General features: G+C 47.8%; 1 protein-coding gene across 20 annotated transcripts; it reads left to right on the forward strand.

Annotated features, from left to right (window-relative positions):
• The first annotated feature begins 696 nt into the window (after positions 1-696).
• On the forward strand, positions 697-21,142 carry COPS7B (COP9 signalosome subunit 7B). Of its 20 annotated transcripts, none has more exons than XR_012674645.1 (9): positions 733-820; positions 2,930-3,105; positions 4,318-4,393; positions 5,921-6,009; positions 6,596-6,798; positions 8,094-8,199; positions 14,488-14,935; positions 15,399-15,504; positions 17,716-21,142. XR_012674645.1 is itself a non-coding variant. In XM_075157185.1 (7 exons), exons 2-7 carry the CDS (start codon positions 2,944-2,946, stop codon positions 9,813-9,815), a joined length of 795 nt encoding a protein of 264 aa, XP_075013286.1. In that variant the 5' UTR covers positions 697-820; positions 2,930-2,943; the 3' UTR covers positions 9,816-11,024. The 20 variants fall into 20 exon arrangements, 6 of the variants coding, with proteins under 6 accessions (XP_075013286.1, XP_075013290.1, XP_075013292.1 ...); XR_012674644.1 differs by having other exon boundaries at positions 14,488-14,607; positions 14,829-14,935; positions 15,399-21,142; XR_012674648.1 differs by having other exon boundaries at positions 14,488-18,139; positions 18,419-18,483; positions 19,497-19,767.
• The last annotated feature ends 496 nt before the right edge of the window (positions 21,143-21,638 follow it).

Raw genomic sequence — 21,638 nt, forward strand, 5'->3', positions numbered from 1 at the left:
CCCACATCACAGACTGAGCTCTGCCCTTTGGTTTGGGTCACTTTTTTATAGAGTTTAAAATCTATAGATTTGATTTAGATATAGAGTGATCTTTCACCCCATGTCTTGGCATTTTTCTGTTTGCACCCCAGGAGGATTGGCCAGAGGCTGGTAGCCTCCATCGTCCTGCCCTGCGCAACCGTTCAATCCTTTATTGCTGTTAATAGCCCCACTTCAGCTTCTCAGGCACTGCCCGGTTTTTGCCATAAAATGGAAGATTTAATCCCCTCTGAAGGCTGTAGCGTATGCGGGGATTCAAAGGAGGAATGGGACCTGTTCGTGTGAAACAGACCCGTGCTGCCATGCTGTCAGAACAAAGAACACACTAAAACGTGGCCTTACAGTGGTGGCCCTTTGCACAGGTCATTTTGGAGTGCAAAAACCCCGCGACGCTGCCATGGCACCTCGTATCCCCGAAAAAGAGAAGCAGAAACTCCACTTGCTTGTAATTAAACGGCTGCAAGTGAGGTGAGGTGAGACGCGGCGAGGTGGCATTTGCTGTGGGGGCTGCTGTGCCACAGCTCAGCGGGAGCCGCCGGCAGCACAGCCAGCCTGCCGTCACCTACCCGGGGGGCCCAGCCAGCCTCACCCCCGCCGCGAACGAGGGATGCCGGGGCGCGGTGCTGGGGCCCTGCGGCCGCCCTGGGACGGAACGTTACGCGCGCGGCCGCGCGTTCCGGGGGAAGGAGCCGCGCGCAGGACACCGGCGCCGCCATCATGGCGGCCTGAGGCGCGGCGGGGACGGCGCCGGGAGCCGCAGGGCGGGAGGCCAGGCGGAGAGGTAACGCCGGGGGAGGGAGGAGCCGCCCACCCGCCCCTCCGCGCACCGACCCTTTCCTTTCCTGCTCCGCGGCCGCGTCTCGGCGCTGCCGGGCGTGCGGCTCCCCGAGCCCTGAGAAGAGAGCGGGGACCGGGGCGGCGGTGAGGGGCGAGAGGGCCCCGCGGCGGGACCCCGGGTAAATCACCCCCTGCGGCAGGGCTCGGCCCGCTCGGTGGGACACGACTCCCGGCCCGCCGGGGTCCGAGGGCCCTCCCGGGGGTCTGTGGGGACGGGAGGGCCGGGGGGCCTGGCTGCCTCCTGTGGGGTCTGCGTGCCGCTTCCTGCCGTGAAACCCCTTCAGGTACCTCAGAAAGGCTGCAGCAAGGCGTGACTGGGGGGAGAAGCCGGGTTTATCCCCGTGTATCCCCGCAAGCTCCGTTAAAGGGTCTTCCGTTTGCATTTCAGTCACTTCTCACCAGGGTAAGTCGGTTGTGGAAAGAGCAGGGAGGTAGTCCCGGTGACACGGTTGTGCAGAGAGGTTGCAATAGCAACGCAGGTGTCTGAATGTTACTTTGGAAAGGGGCAAAGAATTGGCATTTCTTTCCTAGCAGGGCATGGATACGGCTTTTGTAATCTCATACACTAGCGCATGTTTTGATTACCTGTGAGGGAGGACAGTGGCTTGGGAACTGTGAAATCCAGATTTCGTTCCCAGCCCAATCACTTCATGCGCTCTCCTGAGAAAATTGTCTGTCCTCTGTGTCTGTTTCGTTATCTGTGAGCGAGGAGAGTAGTACTGATGTACCCTCAGGTGTATTAGGAAGCCACATTGAGAGTTATTGCATTGCAGGGATTTCTCAGTCGAAACTGAGGTACTATTCAGTCAGGCTGCACGTGTGCCGTTGATGAAAGGAATCCCAAAGAGACTTTACACTGAGAACCAAGAAATCTTTGTGTGGAGAGTGCAAAAGATTGCCCGTTCAGGTTGAGACCATTTGTACCTGCAGGTGTAATGAAATGGAGTAAAGCGTATTTTTAGAAGTTGACTAATAAAAGAAGCTGGCTGTGTTGCCTTCACAAGTCTTAATTTGGTTAGGCATGGCAAAACAGTGCAAACACCTGTGTGACTGTACCACCCCCACGAGGGCAGATGTGGTCCCAGTGGTCACAAAATGAGACAGGTTCTCTGGTGTCTGGTTTTCTTCACCAGAGTAGAGGTTACATGCTATACTTGAGAGTTATCTGATATCAACATAACACTAAAAAACCCTTATCTGCTAAGTTCTTTGTTTGGTGTCTGAATAATATGCATCGGAAGTTTTTTCTAAGTTGTTTGTAAACAAATAACTTATTTTGTTGAACTTGTTAATAAATAGTGTTTTACATTTCAAAAGCAACCTGTTGGTGCTGGGAGACCACATGCACACCAGAAATGTCAGGCAACAGCTCAAGACAAAGACCTCTCTTTACAGGGACTTAAATAGAGCCTTTGTAGAAAGGGTATTTTTATCACTTCAGCTTTCCAGTTAACCCAAACCACTTTAATTGTACAATGTAGGCTGGTAAGCTACTTACAGGCCGCAGTTCTTTTTGCCTTTTAGGCTAAGAAAGCAACAGAAATTATGTACGCACGCTTTATCGATAGCCGATGTCAAAGGAAAAGGTTCGATGTGCAGGCCTACAAGGTGGATCAATTCTTCACAGAGAATTAAGTTAGATGCTGTTTTGGAGCTGTATAATGAGGAAGGAGGAAGTCTGAGCTGGCCTCTAATAGACCTAATAATAAACATTTTTGCAGTTGGCATTATTTGGTAGCATCAGTAGAAGGAAAAGTCTGAAAACAGCATGGAATCTGAACTTCTTTCCCACTAGCAGGAGTAGATCCTTTTAGGGAACAGACCAGACAGTCTACAGAAATTTTGCTCAGATATTGTGTGAATCATTTTTGCTCCCCAGATAAATCAGCATTCGAACCTGCTGAGTTCCTGGCCTGCCCTCTGAATGCTGAAGAAAAGCCTGGCTCTGCTGACACCAGAAAGTTACTATGCTGAGCGTACCTTCTGATCCACTGGCAGACAGGATTCAGCAGAGGAGAAAGGATGTATTAATATCGTGTTCTTTTATTGACAGATTGAAAACCTAGAATGGCAGGAGAACAGAAACCGTCCTGCAATCTTCTAGAGCAGTTTATTTTACTAGCCAAAGGTACAAGTGGCTCAGCTCTGACTGCTCTTATAAATCAAGTGCTGGAGGCTCCAGGGGTTTATGTCTTCGGAGAGCTATTGGAGTTAACAAATGTGCAAGAGGTAAGAGATGAGTTTCTATCCTAATATCCCTTCTGCACTCCCAATATAAGAGTTTCCCAGAAGTTTTCACAGACAGCCTGTGCGTGAAATTTCTGTGCCAGGAAGGGCCTGGTACGACCTATCGTGGTTCTGAGATGTTTGTGTATGAGAGATTGATGTTTCTTTTGCCTGTATATATTAGACGTTAAAAAATACCTGTATAAAGCTTTGCTACCTTAATGCGATTGCTAATACAGCAAAAACCCGGCAGCAGCACAGTAACAATTTTAAGAAGGTACTTAGCCAGTCAACCACGAAAAAATCCCTTTCTACTCCTTCATTGTCCTGGAAAGCATAACTTCAACACTTTCCAAAAGTCTTCATGAAGAGATGTCTAGTGTATCAGGCCTGGATGGTAACAAAATCCAAACCATTTCAAACCAAGGTGGAAAGTGAGTTCCAGAGCTTTTACTGAGAATGGCTCGCCAGCATCCCCTCTACTACAATGAGGGAATCTGGGCTGAGTATCTCTGCAGCTGGGGTAACGTGGCGTACAGCAAGTTTGGCTTTCCAAATGGGCTATTAGATATGCCGAAAAACGCCTCTATGGTTATTCAACATCAAATTGCAACTACGTTTTTCTCCTGGATCTGTGTGCAGCAAATGGTATTAAAAAAAACACTCAATAAAAATCACTGCTTGGTGCTGCAGTTATTCCAGTGAAGTGTTTGTGTGAGAGGGGAATGCTATTACTTTCAAATGCACTCAACTTAAAATGTTCCAGCTTGCTTTGCTTTTAAGTTTTGTGGCTCTGCAGGTAAGCTGTCCTAGCTTTCCCAGTAATAGCAAGGATGCTTAACCAACCAACACCATTGCCTGCTTGCTTGTCACATGATGAAAAGAGCTGGCCCTGTAGGATGTCAGCTGAAATTAAGAGTCGTCTTTTTCTTTTACCTCCTAAGGTGCCGCACAAAGCAGTTGACAGTCCAAACTGTAGTTAAGTTCTGGTGCGTAGAAATGGCTGAATCATCTTTACTCTGAAACAGCTGAAATTTGCTGCTGCTCCTGAGGCCTTAGAAAGGGTCCAGCTCTTTAAGATCGGGACATAATTGCTTTTCTGGGTACTGTTTGTCCTGTATAGTCTTAAAACATTCTCTGGAGAAGTTGCCTACCGGTATCATGTTGGCTGTTAACGACGTTACATGGAATTTCTTTTGTTTTCTTCCCATCCAGCTTGCTGAAGGATCTAATGCTGCTTATTTCCAGTTGCTGAATCTGTTTGCGTACGGAACGTACCCAGACTATGTAGGTAAGAGACTGCCGCCTGGTTGGCCTTTAGAATTGTCAGAGGCAGTTCTTTGCTTTCTGTGGTACCTGGTGTAGTGTGGCTGGGTGAAAGTGTGCAAGAACAGAATTTGCTTGGGAGGAGAGTTGTTCATAGTGGGTCTCTGCGTCATACTTGCTTTTTAATTGCTAAAATGTGGATGAAGGGCTAGAGACGATGGTGTTTTACTGGTTTGGTTTGGACTGCAGCACTGGATTGAATTGGTCTGTAGCAGAATTCATTGATGTTCACAGGCCGCTTACCTCTGCGGAGTGCAATTCCAGACATCTGTTTTGAAATTTAGATGACATCGGTTATGGAAGCTGCAGAAAACTTGGACAAAATTGTTCTGCATTATTTATAAAAACCTATATGGTTTATGGGATGACCTTTTATTCTGTGACGGCATTGCTGAAACAAAATTAAGCATTTCTTAGCTAGAATACAAATTAAATAATGACTTTCATACAGCTTCAGGAGGACTATGTGTGAATCAGCATAGTATCTGTCGAGATGTGCTTTTATCTCTGGTGCTTATGCTTCCATTCTACTACAATTAAATACTTAATTTGTGGGTAGCAGCCTAATCCAAACCATTAGAGTGTGACAAATAATTCTGTCATAGTGCTGGCTATCACTGTGGTGCATGAGCTATCTAGTTCCTGTAGGGAGAAGTGGCATCCGTAAGTGCAAGGACTGGAAATTCCAGTGGCTGTGGAGCAACACGAGCCTCATGAATTCTGTGACTGATTAGCGGATATTTGCTGTGCATGGGTCTTGTGTCCCAGCATGTGACAACGAGTTCGTTCTTCTATTTCTAGTGAAGAAAGACAAGGGGGAAAAGTAGTCAAAATGTAGAGCACTGAATGAGGTGGGAGAACTCGAGTGGCCCTGAAACACTAATTTCCATTAAAGCAGATATTTTAAAGAGTTTCTTTACTTTGGAAAGCCGCCAGTTTCCTTTCTGTTTTTAAATATTCATGAGGCACATGAATATAATACAATGACAGTGAGGCCATGTAAGCATCTAGATTAATAATTTCTCCTTTATTCCTCAGCCTGGTACTTTACACTTTCAACCCTAAATTCTGCAGCTCTCCAGAGAAATAAAACCAGCTGTATTTACAACCAGATCAGCAAAGGGGGAAGATTTTATTCTGTCAGCTCGTTAATGAAATAAAAATGACTTGGTGGTAGAAACAAAGCATTGACCAACCGTTTTGGCAGGACACCACTTGTGTAGATGTGAATTATGTTCTAAGTCCAAAACCAGAATTACTAAATAAGCAGAGAAGAATGGAATTGCCAACGTGTTTTTTAACTTTTCCTGTCTCTCCCTGGGTGCGCTAATCTGTCATCAGCAGCAGCTCTCTCTGCTCACCAGCACCCACAGTAGCTGGAGGAGTTCAGCCTTTCAGGGTTTAGTGTAGTGTAACTACACTGATGTTCTGCAGCCTGAATTTTATAATTCTTGAAGGAAAGTCCTGAATCTTGTCTTTTTAACATTAACAGCAAACAAAGATAACCTGCCTGAATTAACAGCGACTCAGAAAAACAAGCTGAAACACTTGACGATTGTAAGCCTGGCTTCCAGAATGAAGGTAAAGTACACTGTGTATGATAGCAGTCTTTTTTTTTTTTTTGTTTTTGAAAATGGCATCAGTTCCATAGCATTGAAGTTGTGTCGGACTGCATGAGTACTCACAAAAAATCCTGCAACTAGGAAAGTACCTGTAATGTACAGCGTTCTCTCATGATGCATTTGGGACATTAACTTAGTGGACTTCCATGGATGAGATGTGGGGGTGTCTGAACTGCCATGCAAATTGGTCAGTAAGAGCTGTGAAACTTTGTATGGCTTCTTTCACTGCTGGAGATGGAGAATCATTCTTAAAAACACTGACTTTTTGTTCTAGAGAAAACTAAGCAACACACTTCATTTCTTCTACAATCCCATTACCTTTTTTCTTCCAGAGCATGCTACGCCAAAGCTTCAGGAATTACCAAAGTTGTGTCAGAACATTATGTAGCCTAGTAGCAGGCGTTTGTACTGTCACAATCAGTCACTGCTGTACTTGCAGGTTAAAGTGTAGGATACAATAAACATTTGGGTCTTGACCTTCTGAGACTTAGCTGTTCATTTTGGCTCTAGGACTGTTAACTTATTCTTGGACTTGCTGTTTTTAGTGCATTCCCTATTCTGTGTTGCTGAAGGACCTGGATATGAGGAATCTGAGGGAGCTGGAAGATCTGATTATTGAAGCAGTTTATACAGATATTATCCAGGGGAAATTGGATCAACGAAATCAGGTGCTAGAGGTGGATTTTTGTATCGGCAGAGACATTCAGAAGAAGGACATCAGTAACATTGTCAAAACACTCCAGGAATGGTGAGGCAGTCTCTCCACCTTCCTTGTTTCTTGTACGTAGCTTGTCCTGTCTTTTTCTTATTCCTCAAAGTTTCGAGTGCTGGCTCAATTTCACCATGTTGCATTAATCAGGAGTCTTATGCCGTAAGGAGGCACTTGAAGGAGGAGTCTATTGGGCAAGTTTTCCAAGATCCCATCTAGGATTCCATTTGTGTTATATATCAAGCCAGCCTATACTAGGTCTTGAGATTCTGCTCTCACCGTAGCTTTTACATGGCAGAACCCTAGCGAGGAGTCAAGGGTCTTTTCAAACAGACATGCCAAACTGGACTTATGGTCTTATGGTGGGAGCTACTTCCCTTTCTGCTGTTACACTCAATAACAAAAACAGAACTGTCCATTACTTTTCAGCCTTTTTCACTGTGATGAGAACTGCACTGGCAAATTCTAGAGAATCACAGTTCTTTGGAGGGGATATCTCTGCAAGTTTGAAGTTTCAGATGCCTTTGCCTTCTCTTTGTTCCTGCAAATGCAGGCTGCATGCAACCATATTGGGACTGTGGTACTATCTTTTTGTACGTTTGCCAGGAAGCTGCTTCTCATCTTTTTGTGGGATTCCCTTCCCACCCGAAGAAATTCCCCTGTAGAGTGTGGAGCCTGTGGCAGGTTCTGAGCTGACTGGGAATTGCGTCCTAGTTGCTATGGTAATGGGTGCATGATAAGTAATTAAACTGCTATGCAAATATGCTGTCCTGAGGTGGGGGCAGGTTTTTTGCTTCTCTACGCCAACTCCCTCAATCCCATCTCAGCGGGAGGGCTCTGGCAGCCTCCGGGACCTTACAGCCTTGTTTGGAAGGTAACAGTGAACCCACTGCCAATTCCCTTTCTGTCCTCTCCAGTTACGAGTTCTGTGTTGGAGGAGTGCGCTTGTCTTTTGAACACTTAACAGGCAGGGGGATTCTCTCAATCTGACTTTTGTTTAATTTTAAAATATTACATGCTTTTGAAAAGTGTGTTGCATCCCCGTTTAAGCAGTAATTCTGATTGAAAAGGAAGTTGAAAGTGCATTGAACCTGCACTTACTTTTTGATAGGCAGGTAAGAATAACATGGACTCTCTAAAGAATGCTGTGAAATACATTGAGTAAACAGCAAAACTTTTTCTTGCCAGCTCTTTGGAACTCTAATCTTCTTAAACAGGAAGTATAAATTTAATAATCTCCTAAACTCTTAGGCGAGCATGACTTTTTAAATTGCCTGATTGAGCTGCTCCGGAGAGAACTCATAAACACTGTTTGACATGTTTGTATCTTGCAGGTGTGATGGTTGTGAAGCGGTTCTTTTAGGAATTGAGCAGCAAGTACTTAGAGCCAACCAATACAAAGAGAACCATCACCGAACTCAGCAGCAGGTAGAGATGGAGGTGGGTACAGAGTCACTTCAGACCGCTCTATTCTTTTTGATAAATGTTAATTTACTGAAGAAAATAATCTGGTAACACCTGGTTAATGATCATGGCTTCTCTGAAGTAGGCTAGCAATCATGCAAATCAGATATGCTGATTTGGGGTAGGAGGAAAACACATCTGCTTCCATGTGCTTAGTAACACCACAAACATCAAATTTGCCCACTCTGAGCAGGTTGGAATTTTTCTTTATAAAAATACACTAGGTGGATGCGCTAGCTATAGTTTCCTGAATTGATTTGTTAGGAAAAGCATGCTTTTAACACAGAGGTTGGATGCAATTCTGTTCCTTTTGTGCAAGGCAGGAGGGAAGGAAAAAACAGTTCACTTTGTTTTAAACCTGAAAGTGTAATTAACAAAAGTCTCTCGAGTCTCATTGCTTTTGCAAAAAGTGCCCTCAGCAGCGTCCTTCGGGGTCTTTCTCTTGGGGTCAAGTTGAGCACCCAGACAGGCCTCTGACACACTTTCTTCAGCAGCGTGGCCTGGGAGCGCTCCTGCCTCTGCATGCGCAGCTCGGCGGTAGATGGCAGCACGGGCACGCGATTTTAGCCCCTGCTGATGTGTATTTACTTATGAGAACAAATCTTGGCTAATACAGCTGTAAAGGTGAAAATGGTCCTCCTGAGACACTTGCTCAGGGTTTATTTCTTGCAGAGTGCTGCATCCCTGCAGGTTTACGTTTGCCTTCTGAAGAGCATATGCTTGGCGGCTTGATTGGCATCAATAGTGCATTTGGTTTGACAGATGCCTTTGGCCCGGAGTTGGCACACCTGACTCCAAACTTGTTTTTGCCTGTGGGTTTTTTTTAAGGTTTGCTCACTGTATTTCTGGTGAGCCCTACAGGGTTCCAGGGGACAGAGTATGCTGCCTGGTGCTGTATCTCTCCTTTTCAGCCAGAGTAGCAGAAGCACTACTGCTGCCTCCCACGAAACCAATTTCTGTTCCTGCTTCTAGCAAATATCTGTGGCTCAGGCAGCCAGCTAGGCCAAATGGCTTTTTCCCTTTTCAAGCTCTGTCCTAAGTGTAAGTTTGTTTCTTTCACAGTCTCCTTTGTCCTTCCTGCTTCTGGCCAACAGAATGGTAGGATGGCTGCCTTCTGCGCCAAGGCAGTAGTAGGTCCCTCCAGCTAGCCAGAAAGGTGGTACAATATTGTGCTATTGTGTCTCAGAAAAAAGAAAAGTAATCTCTAGTTATTCCATATTGGACCCAGACTGGAAATATTAACAACTCTGGCTGTAAGTGAGGATGAAACATTACCTTTAATAAAAGCAAGTGCAGAGCATGTTTCTGTTGGGAGAGTTTATTTTATAATCTCCACTATATACTCCAGGGGTTTTTCAATATGTTTATGAACAGAGTTTCTACTGCAAGGGGAGGAAGAAGCAGGTGCTGATTCACTGTCTCTTCTTGGCCAGGTCACAAACATAAAGAAAACATTAAAAGCTACAGCCTCGTCGTCGGCACAGGAGATGGAACAGCAGCTGGTAGAACGAGAGTGCCCTCCACACACAGAACAAAGGCAGCCCACAAAGAAGATGTCCAAAGTCAAAGGGCTGGTCTCCAGCCGTCACTAGAACACACCATCTAAATGTCATTCAGCTAGGAATGACAACAGGAGGAGCGAAAAAGGGCCTGCGTCTCCTTTTTCAGTGGGTTCTGGGCCAGTCCCTTTCAGGCTGGCAAATAAAAGCCCTGTTTGAATACAGCTCCCAGTTAGCAGCACCTGGCTAAGTTACACTGTGCAGCCCCTATTAATTTCCGGGGTGTCCCTGTTCTCGTCCTGTAAAGGGGGACTTTTAAAGAGAGGGACTAACCAAAAGGGGCAGGGGGAAAAAAACTATCTGTGGGCAGTTTTGCTCCCTCCCAGCCAGTCTCATTGCTGCTTAACCTTGAGGAAGCTGCTGTACTAAATCAGATCATGGGAGAACTTCTGTAGCCAGTGTCTGAATCCCAGGGTTGAAGTGTGGCTTCCAAAGCCAGGCTGGGAGCGAGGAAGCCATTAACACAGATCTTTTCATTCCCAAAGGGAGCACAGAAAGGTTTCTAGGCCAGGAACTGCTTTACATGGAAGTCTTCAGCCTTTCTGCTACCCCTGTCTACTTTAAACTGGGGTGAAATTCACACTACCTCGCTCTGTGAAGATGAGATCCAGTGCTGGGCTGTTTACTTAACTGCCTGTTTACTGCCCTTACTAAGCCCTTTAATCTCTCACAGATTTAAAGCACTGTTCTGCATCTCTGAGGCATCAATACAATAAGGAGGAAGCAGGCTGCTCTTTCAAGCCTTCCTTTTTGCAGGTGGTTAGGGGCATACTAGAAACTGTTCCTTCTGAATGTGATGCGACCTCCCAGAGCTGCTTGTGAGTTGTTTTCCCCCATTGATACCTTCAAAGGGTAATGCATTCGCTCTTCCTTGGATGCTAGTGACAGAGGTCTGCATGGGAGAAGAGCCCCTTTAGCATCGTGGCAGGCTGGTGGCCCAGGACCCACTGGCAGGGGTCGCAGCAGCATCCCCTTGCTGAAGCAATGGACTTGACTAGTCTTTCTGAATTTTGAACACTTTCAGGTTGTATTTTCCTCCCTTTTTTTGTACATTGTTGTGATTCTAAAGCATTTCAGCCTTTGTTTTGTGTTTTTTATTTGTTACAGACTAACTTCAGGTGATTTGCACCTAGTTTGGCAAGGTGTGGGTTTTTTTTTTAAGGGGGAGGATGGGGTTGGCATTGAAACAGCAATTTGCAAAAAAAGCACATTTTAGAAAAAAAATTAAAAATGCTGATTTAATGTCAGAGTCTGGAGTCTTGGCTTTGAGGCTGCTTTACGCTTGTAGTCCAACAGCACTTGTTCACTTGAGCATTTACTTGATTCTTGATGTTATGTTATCAGACGGTCTGACTAATCTCCCTGATGCATCTGGGAGGCAGGGAAGTGCTCTTCCCGTTTTGTCAGTAGTTCTTCTTTGTCCAAATTTGTGCAGAAGGATCTGTGGCAAAGCCAGTAGCTGAGCCCAGTGTCCTGAGCCTAAACAACTTTGATGCCTGATTGTGGAAGGTTTGTAGTTGTGGTCTGTCTTAGACCAGTCGATTCCTTCCTCTGGGTCTAGCAGAGTACTGCTTTATAGTTTGGTCCCTGCATTTTACTTCACTCCATGCTGTAAAGAGAAGGGCTTTCCGTGAGCGGGCAGGGGAGCTGTTCAAACAGAGGACTGTGACAATGCTCCAGTCCTGCAGCCAGCTGCCACCTGCACTTACTTGTGCAATGCACGTGCCTTCCTCTTACTGCTACCAGAATTCTTTGCCATCTGTGTGTTTTCAGCACAGGACTTGCTGTACGCTTGTGAAAGTAAATTCCTCTCCTTTTCTTCTCCTGCAGTGCAGGCGTACCAGCTTTTATTCTTGAGAGGTGGATCTAAATACCTTCCGTCCAGCTGCCTCTGGGTCAAGTCCCATGGTTTCTGATTCTTTGTCAGCTCTCTCTCCCCCTAGAAATGCTAGCCAAAAAATTCCCGGTGAAGGATGTTAAGTGAATAAACCCAGAGCACGAAGCCTTCCCTATATCTCAAGGGAACTGTTTCCCAAACAGTGGCAGTACTAGTTTCTATACTAGTTTCTCCCAGTGTTTAGCTGACAGCTTCTCAGGAAGTGTAGGTGGACTTTGTGTACCCAACTATAATAGATTTGTGTGATGGAGATGGACTGAGTCTTTCTGGCTTCCTGCGTGGGCAGCTGCAGTGTACTGGTCATCCAGCTCCTCACTAGAATTGACTAGTGAGGAGAGGTTCTGTGGTCCTCACTAGCTGTTTTCTTTCCTTCTCACTTTTAATATCAGTCCTGCAAAGAGGCAGGAGGAATACAAATGCCTTTGGAAATTGTTTTAGCTCCTCGGCAAGCCACAGTCTGCTGGGGAGATAGATGTGAATTTGGCATCCTTGGTGTTTATTCCCTGCCAGTTACAGGAGTTGCATTAGTTTTCTGAAGCTTCTTTAGCGTGTTGGAAGTTTTTGAGTTTGTTCTTACGTTTTTGCTGTTCTCAAAGCCTGGCTGGGGGTGAAGATCTTATTTATGCTTCAGTACACATTGCCTTTGATCAGCAAAGAAGCAAGGGAGGAAATAGCGCTTTGACTAAAAAGCTGTCCCATGCTTGACGGTGAAAGAGGATGGAGAAGGGAACGGCGTATTGGAGGGAACTGAGCTGTTTGCGTGTTTGGCTTTCCTGGTGTGCCAGCGATGCGCTTGGTGCCGCAAAAGGAGGGGGGAGTCTTTGCAATGAGGCCAGTCTGAGATGAGTCATTAACAAATGACATGCACAGAGTACCTGGGGGAGGCAAACAGCTCTGCAGCAGCTGGTTAATGAATCTGGCTTGAAGGAAAGAGTTAGAAGCTATTCCAGGAATGAAGCAGAAGGCATAGTTGTTAGCAGGGAAGGATGCAGGAGGTGCTATGCTGTTTGAGAAGGACAACAGATAAGACTGCATTGGCTCCCTGTGACTGTAGGGAGGGCAGCAACTCGGAGTGGAGTTGTGCGAATTAGGGGCTGGTGGGGGCTGAATTGCAGACAGTTTTGAGTGGCGAGTGCCCTGGGGAGCTTAACTGTGCTGTGGGGACAAGAGGGAGATGGAAGCAAAGGTGGATTTGATGCAAACCCCCATGTATTGCATGTGCCTGCTGGGGGCAGTTAATGCAGCTTGTCTGAGCGCTGCTGGACACTGCTCCCTGATGTGGGGAGAGCATCCCACCCTACTTTGTTTTATGGCAGCAATGGGCTGTTCCAGCTGCAGCTCACTTCAAGATTGCAGCGGGACAGAGTTTGAGCTATTGAACTTCTGTTTGCCTCCTCCACCCGGAGGGAGACAAAGTAGATGGAGCTGCCTTCCCTCTGCTCTGCAGGGCTTTATTGTCTAGCTTCATGTTCTGCAGCTCCACTTGTAGTAGTGCTTGTTTAATATGGAATTGAGCACTGAGCTGGAAAATGGAAGAGAGGATCTCAGCTGATTGCAGTGCTGGTAGACTGCCCTAGCCCTAAAGCTGTGCCTCATGCTAACAAATGTCCCTGGCGTTCCTGCTGTGACTCAGTTGATACCAGCTAACATCAGGCAATTCTGGAACACGGTAAAGCAATGCTGATGTCAATCCTTTTACAGAAAAAAAGTTTTGGCTCGAAATCTATTGTTCTTTTACTTCCTTCCTCACCTCCTTAGATACACTGAATGCTAGCTTAGTCTTCTGTTGAGAGCAGGAGGGAAAATCAGTGATGCTGACAGACCCTTCTGTGTTCAGATTTGAGACCCCATCCTGCAATCAGTCTTGTGCAGACTTCTGAAATCCCATGGGTGCTTGTGGAGCTGCTTGCAGGTCTCTCTCCATGGATCGGGTACAGGAGTAGGACCTGCAGAGCTGATCTCCAGCGTGAAGCTGGGGAAAGTGAAGCTTTTTTTTTCATAGAGGAGAGTGGTGGTAAGAGATGGCCATTCTCCCACCACCCCTGCAAAGTGAATTTTGCTGAACAGTTTTCTGTTCCTGGAAGAATGGAGAATGATACAGAATCCAGTGGGTGTTTTTGTTTTTTGCTTTTAGTGTTCTGCTTATTTTTTGAGGGGAAAATGCATTGGTCCATGTGCGCAAAAAGGAAGTTGGGCTTATTAATTGTGGGGGAGGCAGAAGCGAGAGTGCCGTGAACTTCGATAGCTGTATTGGAACGTAACAAATCACATGGGTAAATCAGACTTTTCCTAAACTTTCAGTTCCGTACAGGTTTATATGAGTGCACCTAAGCTGTTTAGGGAGGCCTCTGATCTTGAAAACCAAATAAGCCCACCTCCTGCTGGGGTAAAACAGTCAAAGTTTATGCATTCCTAGGCCTGTTTCTTCCTTCAATATCTGAGCCAGTTGCAAACTTTGCAACGGAGAGAAACAATGTTGCTCTTTATTGTTCCGAATAATGGGGAAATGGAGAAATTAAAGAAACTGCCCCACAAGTATGTAGACCAGACCAGCTAGCCAGATCTCTGCCACCTACTCCCATACTGTTTTTTTCCCCTGCTAAGTCCTCTATAGCATCTGACCTTATGCAAGGGAACCAAAAAGTGAAACTGTCTAGATTATTTTCGTGTAATCTGAGAGAGAGTAACCCAGGGGCATCAAGAAAGGTAAATTAAAGTTTAGAGTGATCTCAGTTCTTACTTGTAACCTCAACCTTGTATTTTTATTATGGAATTTTAACCTGACAGTCTGATTGAATTTCTCGGCAGAGTTTTTAGAAATATGTCATTGTTTCACTCTGCTCCGTGGCGAAGGTCGATGTCTCTCAGGGACTGTTGACATTTTGCTGATATTTCATCAAGTTTGGCCCTACCACAGAGCTACCAGAGGTAAGTGATTGAAGCTAGAGAGGTGTACTGTAAGGAGGGTGCGTATTTACCCCCTAGCCTGATTGGCTGCACCCTGCTTCTTAGTGGCACTGCGGTGGTACCCCCGTCTCTGATCAGCGCAGAGCAGCACTTTGCTCCCTGTCTCCAAATACACAGGCACGCACACTTCTTTTTCCCACAGCGTGTAGACCTCACAAGATGTCCTGATGTATTTGCTACAGGTTGCAAATTGCGTGACTGTGGTAACTGTGGCCATGGCTTCTCCGTGTCAGGAAGAAGAGAAGATGTCCCTGCTCTAGCGAATGAACATACACACTGGAAATTCTAGGTGGTAATGGGATGCCGTAATGTCATTTAATAGTCCTGAAATGTGTATTTCCCTACAGAGCACAAAAGAATTTGTGCCGGTAGTCGTCCCTTGGTGTAATTTTAGTAGAAGGTAGGACACCCTTCCACAGCTCCAGGTCTCCTGTAGAGGCTTGTCAATCTCTGTATCATTAGGGCATTTTTTAAATGCTATTGCACACACGATGCCTCTGTGTTTCCAGAAGAGCTGATTGTGGTGGGTAAGCGAAGCGTCGCTCCATCAGAGATTGGCCTTTTTGTGAGTATTTTGAGCTTCTCTGAATGGGTATGAAGTTTGGAAGTAGCGCTGTCTAGCCCTCCAGACTCTTCCTGAAGATGCTGTTTGTCTCACCAGCCCTGATGTTTCAGTCGCTGTCTCATGATCAGCACAGTCCTAAGGCTGATGCAATAAGTAATGTCTCGGTGTTTCATTGTCACCTTCGCAGCTGTTAGAGAGCACCAGTTCCTACAGGATCACCTGTCAGCTGTGATGCTCTACCTTTTACATCATGACTGTGAGATGACACCTCTCCTTGCTGGCAGACAAGCCAGGTGGGTAGGCATTGCTCCTCAGAGCTGCTCTGCATCTAGGGAGGCACAGACTGTGGCCTGGTTTAGCGTAATGGAAATCAAGGACAAGGACAGTGTTATAAATAAGGGGCAAAGCACAGAGGCTCTGCTAAAGCTGCAGAAAGCAACCTTGGGCAGATCAGCTCCTCCGCAGCTGCGTTTCCCCGGACAGCGGCTCTCTTGGGCGCTGACTTTGTGCCAGAGGTTTGTAAGGTGCTTTGGGCTGGCTGGGCAGAGGTTCATTGCTGATGGAATTGAAGATGCATGTGTATGGGAGGGGGGAATCTAGAAGTCATCTTCCTCCCATGTACCATATCCTCCTTCTCCCCTGATGCAAGTAAGGTGGTCCACCATGGGAATATCGGCCTGGAGTATTATGGGTAATATGCCAGGTTAATTATGGAGGGAGCAGGAAAAATAGCCTTTGCCATTTTCTACAATATCAAAGGGATGCTACCTAATGATTTTCCTATTAGCTCTTTTCCCAGCCTGCCAGAGTCACTGCAGAAGTGTCATTTACAAAGGCAGTTTGCAACTCATTACCCTGGATTTTCACTGTAGTTCTGCTCCAGAGAGCATGGGCTTTTGCTGTGCCCCAACCTAATGAATTGCCTGATTCGGTTAGTGCTGCCATCCCTTCTGACAAAGTTAGTTGCTGACTGACAGGAAGGGGCCTGAATTCAATTCCCTTCTTGTTTTCGACTTGCGCTTGTGTCAAGCGCAGGCTCCCTCTGGAAGCTGCCCTGTGATCCCTTCCCTTTGTTTTTCTGCATTCTGAGGGAAGCAGCCCATGCTTGGAGAAGTCCTAGAGCAAGTGGCAGGGACCTGTGTGCTGCTGCCCCCGGCAGTCCCCGCTCAGTGCCTCAAGTCCCTTTCCAGCTGGAAAATTCCACTGCTCTGGGGCTCTGGGCTTTTCTTTTTCTTCATTGGTTTGGGATTTTCTGTCACCTGAGCTGGGCTTTGTAACCCTTCAGCAATAAATACCTTGTAAAAGCTGCATTAATGGTACCAGGGAAAAACATGCGATGTGGGCTGGGGGAACAGAACTGATTTCCCGCACGTTAGAGGGCAACTGTGTCCCTGTTGTGGGAGCTCCAAGGTCTGCTCCGGCCTGTTTGGGCTTTGCAAGGCACTTGTACAACAGTGCTGGAGAAAGCTCTTGTCCTTTTTCACTAGAGCAGTGTGCTTTTTCAGGCTGGGGGCCTATGGCTCATCTCCTGCTAGGAATAGCTCCTGGAGAGGGGAAATGAAGGCTGTTCCTATGTCATGTCACAAGCGCTCCCACCTGGAAGCTGAATGTGGCTACTGCTGGTAGAGCAGGAAACGTGTGGGTCCCGTGGGTGCTAGTTTGACCTGAGTGTGGACAGAGGAGCTTGGGAGTGTGTGTACACACCTCTGCTAAATGCCATTCTCCGAGTCCGCTGTTGAGGTGTTAGATGCCACCCCCCTGAGGCTGCAGCTTGCACCCAGGACAGCTCTTGCTGTTCAGTTATGCTGTCTCCCGGTTGGGATGTGGTGAGGGAGTTTTCCAGTGCTGGCCCTGAATCCTTTTACTGGATGTCATGAGGATTTGACCTAGCTGGCCCACAAGGGAGACAGTGACGTGAGATCAATTTGTTTCTGCTGCACGTGATGCCTCCTCTCCTCTTAATTAGATTCCTGTGGCCCCTCTCTTTCCTGCTGGCCTTGTTTCCTACTGAGCCCCTGTCAGGGAGACGCAATTGTGGCCTTATCAGGTGCTCGCTGTGCTCTAATGAGCCGTTTCCGTTTCCCATTCTGGCCTGTCGGAGGAACCGAGGAAGATGCTTGTCAGCGCTCTGAAAACTGACCTCTACTCGCAACGCCACTCTCTGCCCGTCAGACCCACTGGGCTGGCTGTGCCGTGTGGGTCTAAGGTTGAGGGGATCTGAAAGTTTTCCCAAGTGCTCTTTCACCCCCGAGTGCTGCCTTCTCCTTTGCACACCAGCTCACACCCCCACCTGGGCACGATGTTCCTGTCCTGCAGGTGGGAAACCGGTGTGCGGAGGGACAGGGTGACATCCCTGGTCAGAGCAGAAGCAGCAAAGCGAGGAGCCAAGCTGTTATCCCCTCCCTCTGCACAGGGAGCTCTTGCTCTGATCGCTCTCCTTCTGCCAAACTAGTGTCCTTTTGCAATGCAGCTTTGTCCTTTTCCTTGGGCTTGCTCTTTTCCAGGAAGCCCAGTGGATGGAAGGAACCGTGCTCTGGGGCTGCGCTTTTCCCGTCGGACTACGCTGCAGAGGAGAAACGGGAATCCAGGCTGTACGCGACCCCAGACTGTGATCTCTGGGATTTCCCCAATCTGAGCCTGGGTCGTGCCTCACATAAGTTGTCACATTTTGGGGACTGAATTCCTGAGACCAAGTTCCCTCTGCTCTTTGAGGAGAGGCCCTCTGTCACCAGGCAGATGATTTTATTCCAGCTGTGGCTCTGCAGCAAAAAGCCAAAGCCGGAAGGGGAATTGACCCCACCTTGGTCCCAGCCTGGCACTCAGTTATGGTCACTACCCTGGCTTCACGCTCAAGGAGCAGGACGTGAGGGGGACCTGCAGTACCATCTTCTTACGCCCTGTTCAGACCTGGTGTGCCAGGTCTGCGCAGTAAGTGATTCCCTATTGTCCCTTAGGTTTGCTGGCTGAGAGTGGACAGTCCACTCTGATGGACCTCTCTTTAGGAGCTCCTGCACAGCTCCTCCTTCCCTTTAAAGGTGTGCAGAGCTGGTAGGGTGACCTTCATGGGTGTTTTATTTGCCTTACAGAGCCCTGATGGTGGCTTGTCATTACATCTCTGGAGGGCTCTAGCGGACCCTGGGGCAGGGCACAGGGCTGCCAGCTGCCCCTCCTGCCGACCTCCCAGGGTCTTGATTTTCTTCCCCATAGGCAACGCCTTACGTGGTCCGTCAGCTGCTGCTCCGCATCCAGGTGGACTCTGTGGGCACCGCGAGGTGGGTACCTGTCTCTGACGGAGGCTTTGCTCGTACGAGGCTAGAAACGTCACATGTGCGCTCCTAACCTGATGATTGAGCTGTTGGGTGTCTGGATGAATCCTCTTGTTCTGTGAGCATAATGTTCTCTAATAGTTGGGGAGAATCTGGCTGGAGGTTTCTATGGTTTCCTGGTGGTTGCTAAGGAAAAGGATCTCTTTGCCTCTAGGTCTTGGTGACTCTCTTTTTGCCCTGTCCTAGGCACCAGAGCCCAGCAGAACATAATGCTCGTTGTTCCCCAGCCCACTACAATGGTCAGGGCGTAATTTGTGACTCCCGTCACGGCTGGGCTGGGCGCCTGCCACTCTTTTTTTTTTTTTTTTCCTAAGGCCTCTTTGAAGAATGAGACCAAAGAGCCTTCATGCAGGAGTTTGCGTGTTTGCTGCGCTCCCCGCCCCCTTGCTTGCTGTTTCCTTCAGAGCTCCGAGTCATTTTAATGATTTATTTCATGCACTTTACATAGCAAGAAGCTGTAGCAACAGCTGTGTCCGTGAATCCTTACCAGGCAGCCCTCAGTATATTTTGGTCTGTCTATGTATTGTCCCAGGCACAGTTAAATAAATCTCTGCTGGAGGAAGGGACTTTACAGCTTAGCAGTGGAGGTTTGGCGAATGGGAATATCAACAAGATACTTAGTGAGCTGCTGGATCCTAGAACAACAGCGCCTTCGGCATAAAGCTCTGTTCCCATGGCGCAGCTGGGGGCCAGATCCAGCGCGGTCTCTTTGTTGCTGTCGGTAGGGGCTGCATCTCCGTATGGCGCCCAGCAATGTAGCTTTATTTACGGGATGAAATTTGGACCCAAACCTGCAGATTGGAAGCGGTTAAAACGCATCTAGGCCAAATGCTGCTCTGTTGTCGCACTGCTATCTATCAATCCGGATCTAGGCTGTGGAATGTGATGGGCTTATTTCCACGGGTGCCATTCAGGATCTGGGCGATAGATGAGTTGCCTGAGGCCGTGTGCTCTCGCAGGGAGTTCAGCTGGGTTCTGCAAAGGCTTGCAGCTGCACGCAGCGCCGGGCAGGATTCGGTCCATCAGAGCATCGCAGGATTGGGCGCAAGTTTACTTTTGCATATGGGATCGAAGCTTAAAATATCAGCTGACCCTTCTCTCGCTCCTGGCTTTTCTAAAACATCTGAACAATTTCTTCTTTCACTGTTACAATTTAAATGTCAGATTGATTTTATGTGAATTTGATAAATAAAGACAGGTTACAAAATGCCACACGGAATGATTTTTTTTTTGAAGTTTTTCAACTACTTAGGACAAAAATGTTACAATGCTTGACTTTTCATTTAATTACATAAATAATTTTTTTTATAAATATCTCTTTATAAACAATATATAAATAGCTTTACAACATAAATACATTTATGCATGACATGAATTTACAAACAGCAACGTTATACAGCTGGCTTCATCAGTCTCTTGGAAAAGCACTGTCCCTTGTCTTGGTGAGTGTTTGTATATATAATATATATAAGATAGAGAGCACTTTTTAAAAAAATAACAAAACCAAAACAGCTGGTGCCATGACTCCTCGTACCAAAAAGAAAAACACAGCCACATCTTTTGTCCGTTCCGGGGGGGTCTCTGCTCTTCTAGGCGTTGCCTGGGGGATGGCCCTGCCTGGCCACGATAGGAGAAAATGGACTACGGATTCAAAGCCCTGCGAGGAACAAGAACAAAGTGCCTGTTAGTACTTGCCATACAACACCCCTTGCCCGTCCCAGGCTGAAACCCCCATGAGAGTAATCCTGGCGTGGGGCCGGGAGATGCTGAAGTCAACAGAAAACCTCTCTGAGCTTTTTTGCTGATGCTAAAGCAAGGAAGAAGCTCACCCTTTGCTTTCTGGCTATTTGGTATTTAGGGGAGAGGCTGGGGGAAGCGTGCTGCTCATCCTGGGTCTAACAGAGATCTTTTTTTTTTTTTTTTTCCCCTGATGAGAATTTAACAAGAGAGGATGGCTGCGAGCTGGCTGCGCAGCGTCCGTGTGCTTCTAAGAACCCTGAGCTGGGCGATTCCTTGGGAGTACGGAGGAGCCGCTACACGAGGGAGCAGAGGAGCAGCACCCATCCCTCTGGGCAGGGCCATGGACCAGCACTGGCGTCCTGCAACACCGTTGTGCCCTGCTCTTTCCTTTGCTCTGCGGAGCAATGGGGTGTCTGGATCCAGTCCCCCTCTGTGCCTGACTATGTTACAGCGGGGCCAAGGTGCTTCCCTTTGAGCGGGGCAGTGCTGTGCCGTGGGAAGAAGAGCGAGAGGCCTGGGCTGCAGCGGGCAAGCGCTTCCCCAGGTGTGAGTTCAGCTGTGTGCAACCTGCTGGCAGGGAACAGGCCAGGGTGGTGCCTCACTCCCCCCCAACACCTTCGGGGAGAGCTGGCAGGGGAGGAGCTGCCGTGCTTCTCCCAAACCGGTCACTGCAGGGAAGTGATGCTTCTCCTGCCCAGCGGTCCCTAAGCACAGTGGAGTGCTGTGGGAAGAACTCCCAGCTTCCTGAAACTTGCTCGAATGCAAAACCTGGCATAGGAAAGCGCTACCCTTGGCTGTCACCACAACTAGGAGACACCTGGGGAACTTGTGTATTGTTTTCCCTTGAATTAAATTAATTGGAGCACGGCTGAGACAGGTGCCTCACTAATCCTCCCACCACAGGTACGTGGCGGTACCCTGCCCTCCTGAGACATGTCCATAGGTCACGTGTCAGTCAAGCATAGGGGGCTCGGCGCAACTGGGAATGTATAGCTGCACCGGACCTCCTTCTGCATCCTCCCCAGAGCCTGTGGGTCCAGTTCACACGGAAAGGGGAATCTAGCCTGAGCTGCTGCGGGAGCGATGAACTACGGCTGGGGTCTCTGATCCTCTGCAGAGGCAGGCAAGGCAGCCGGGCAGCAGGAGGGTCGTTGGAAGGGTAGGAGTGCAATTAAAGCCAACCCTGGGGTCCTCCTCTTTACCCACCAGCAACACCGGGGTTCGCAGATGGCTCAGCGGGCCAACCACCTGCAATCCTGCCCGGCGGCATCTCCCACCCGGCAGCGCACGGAGGGGCAGCGCAGCATCCCCGGAGCCCCCCGCCCGGCCCGGCCCGGCCGCGCACTCACCGCCAGGGGTCC

This window comes from Calonectris borealis, chromosome 9, assembly GCF_964195595.1.
Source record: "Calonectris borealis chromosome 9, bCalBor7.hap1.2, whole genome shotgun sequence".
Lineage (NCBI taxonomy): Eukaryota > Metazoa > Chordata > Aves > Procellariiformes > Procellariidae > Calonectris > Calonectris borealis.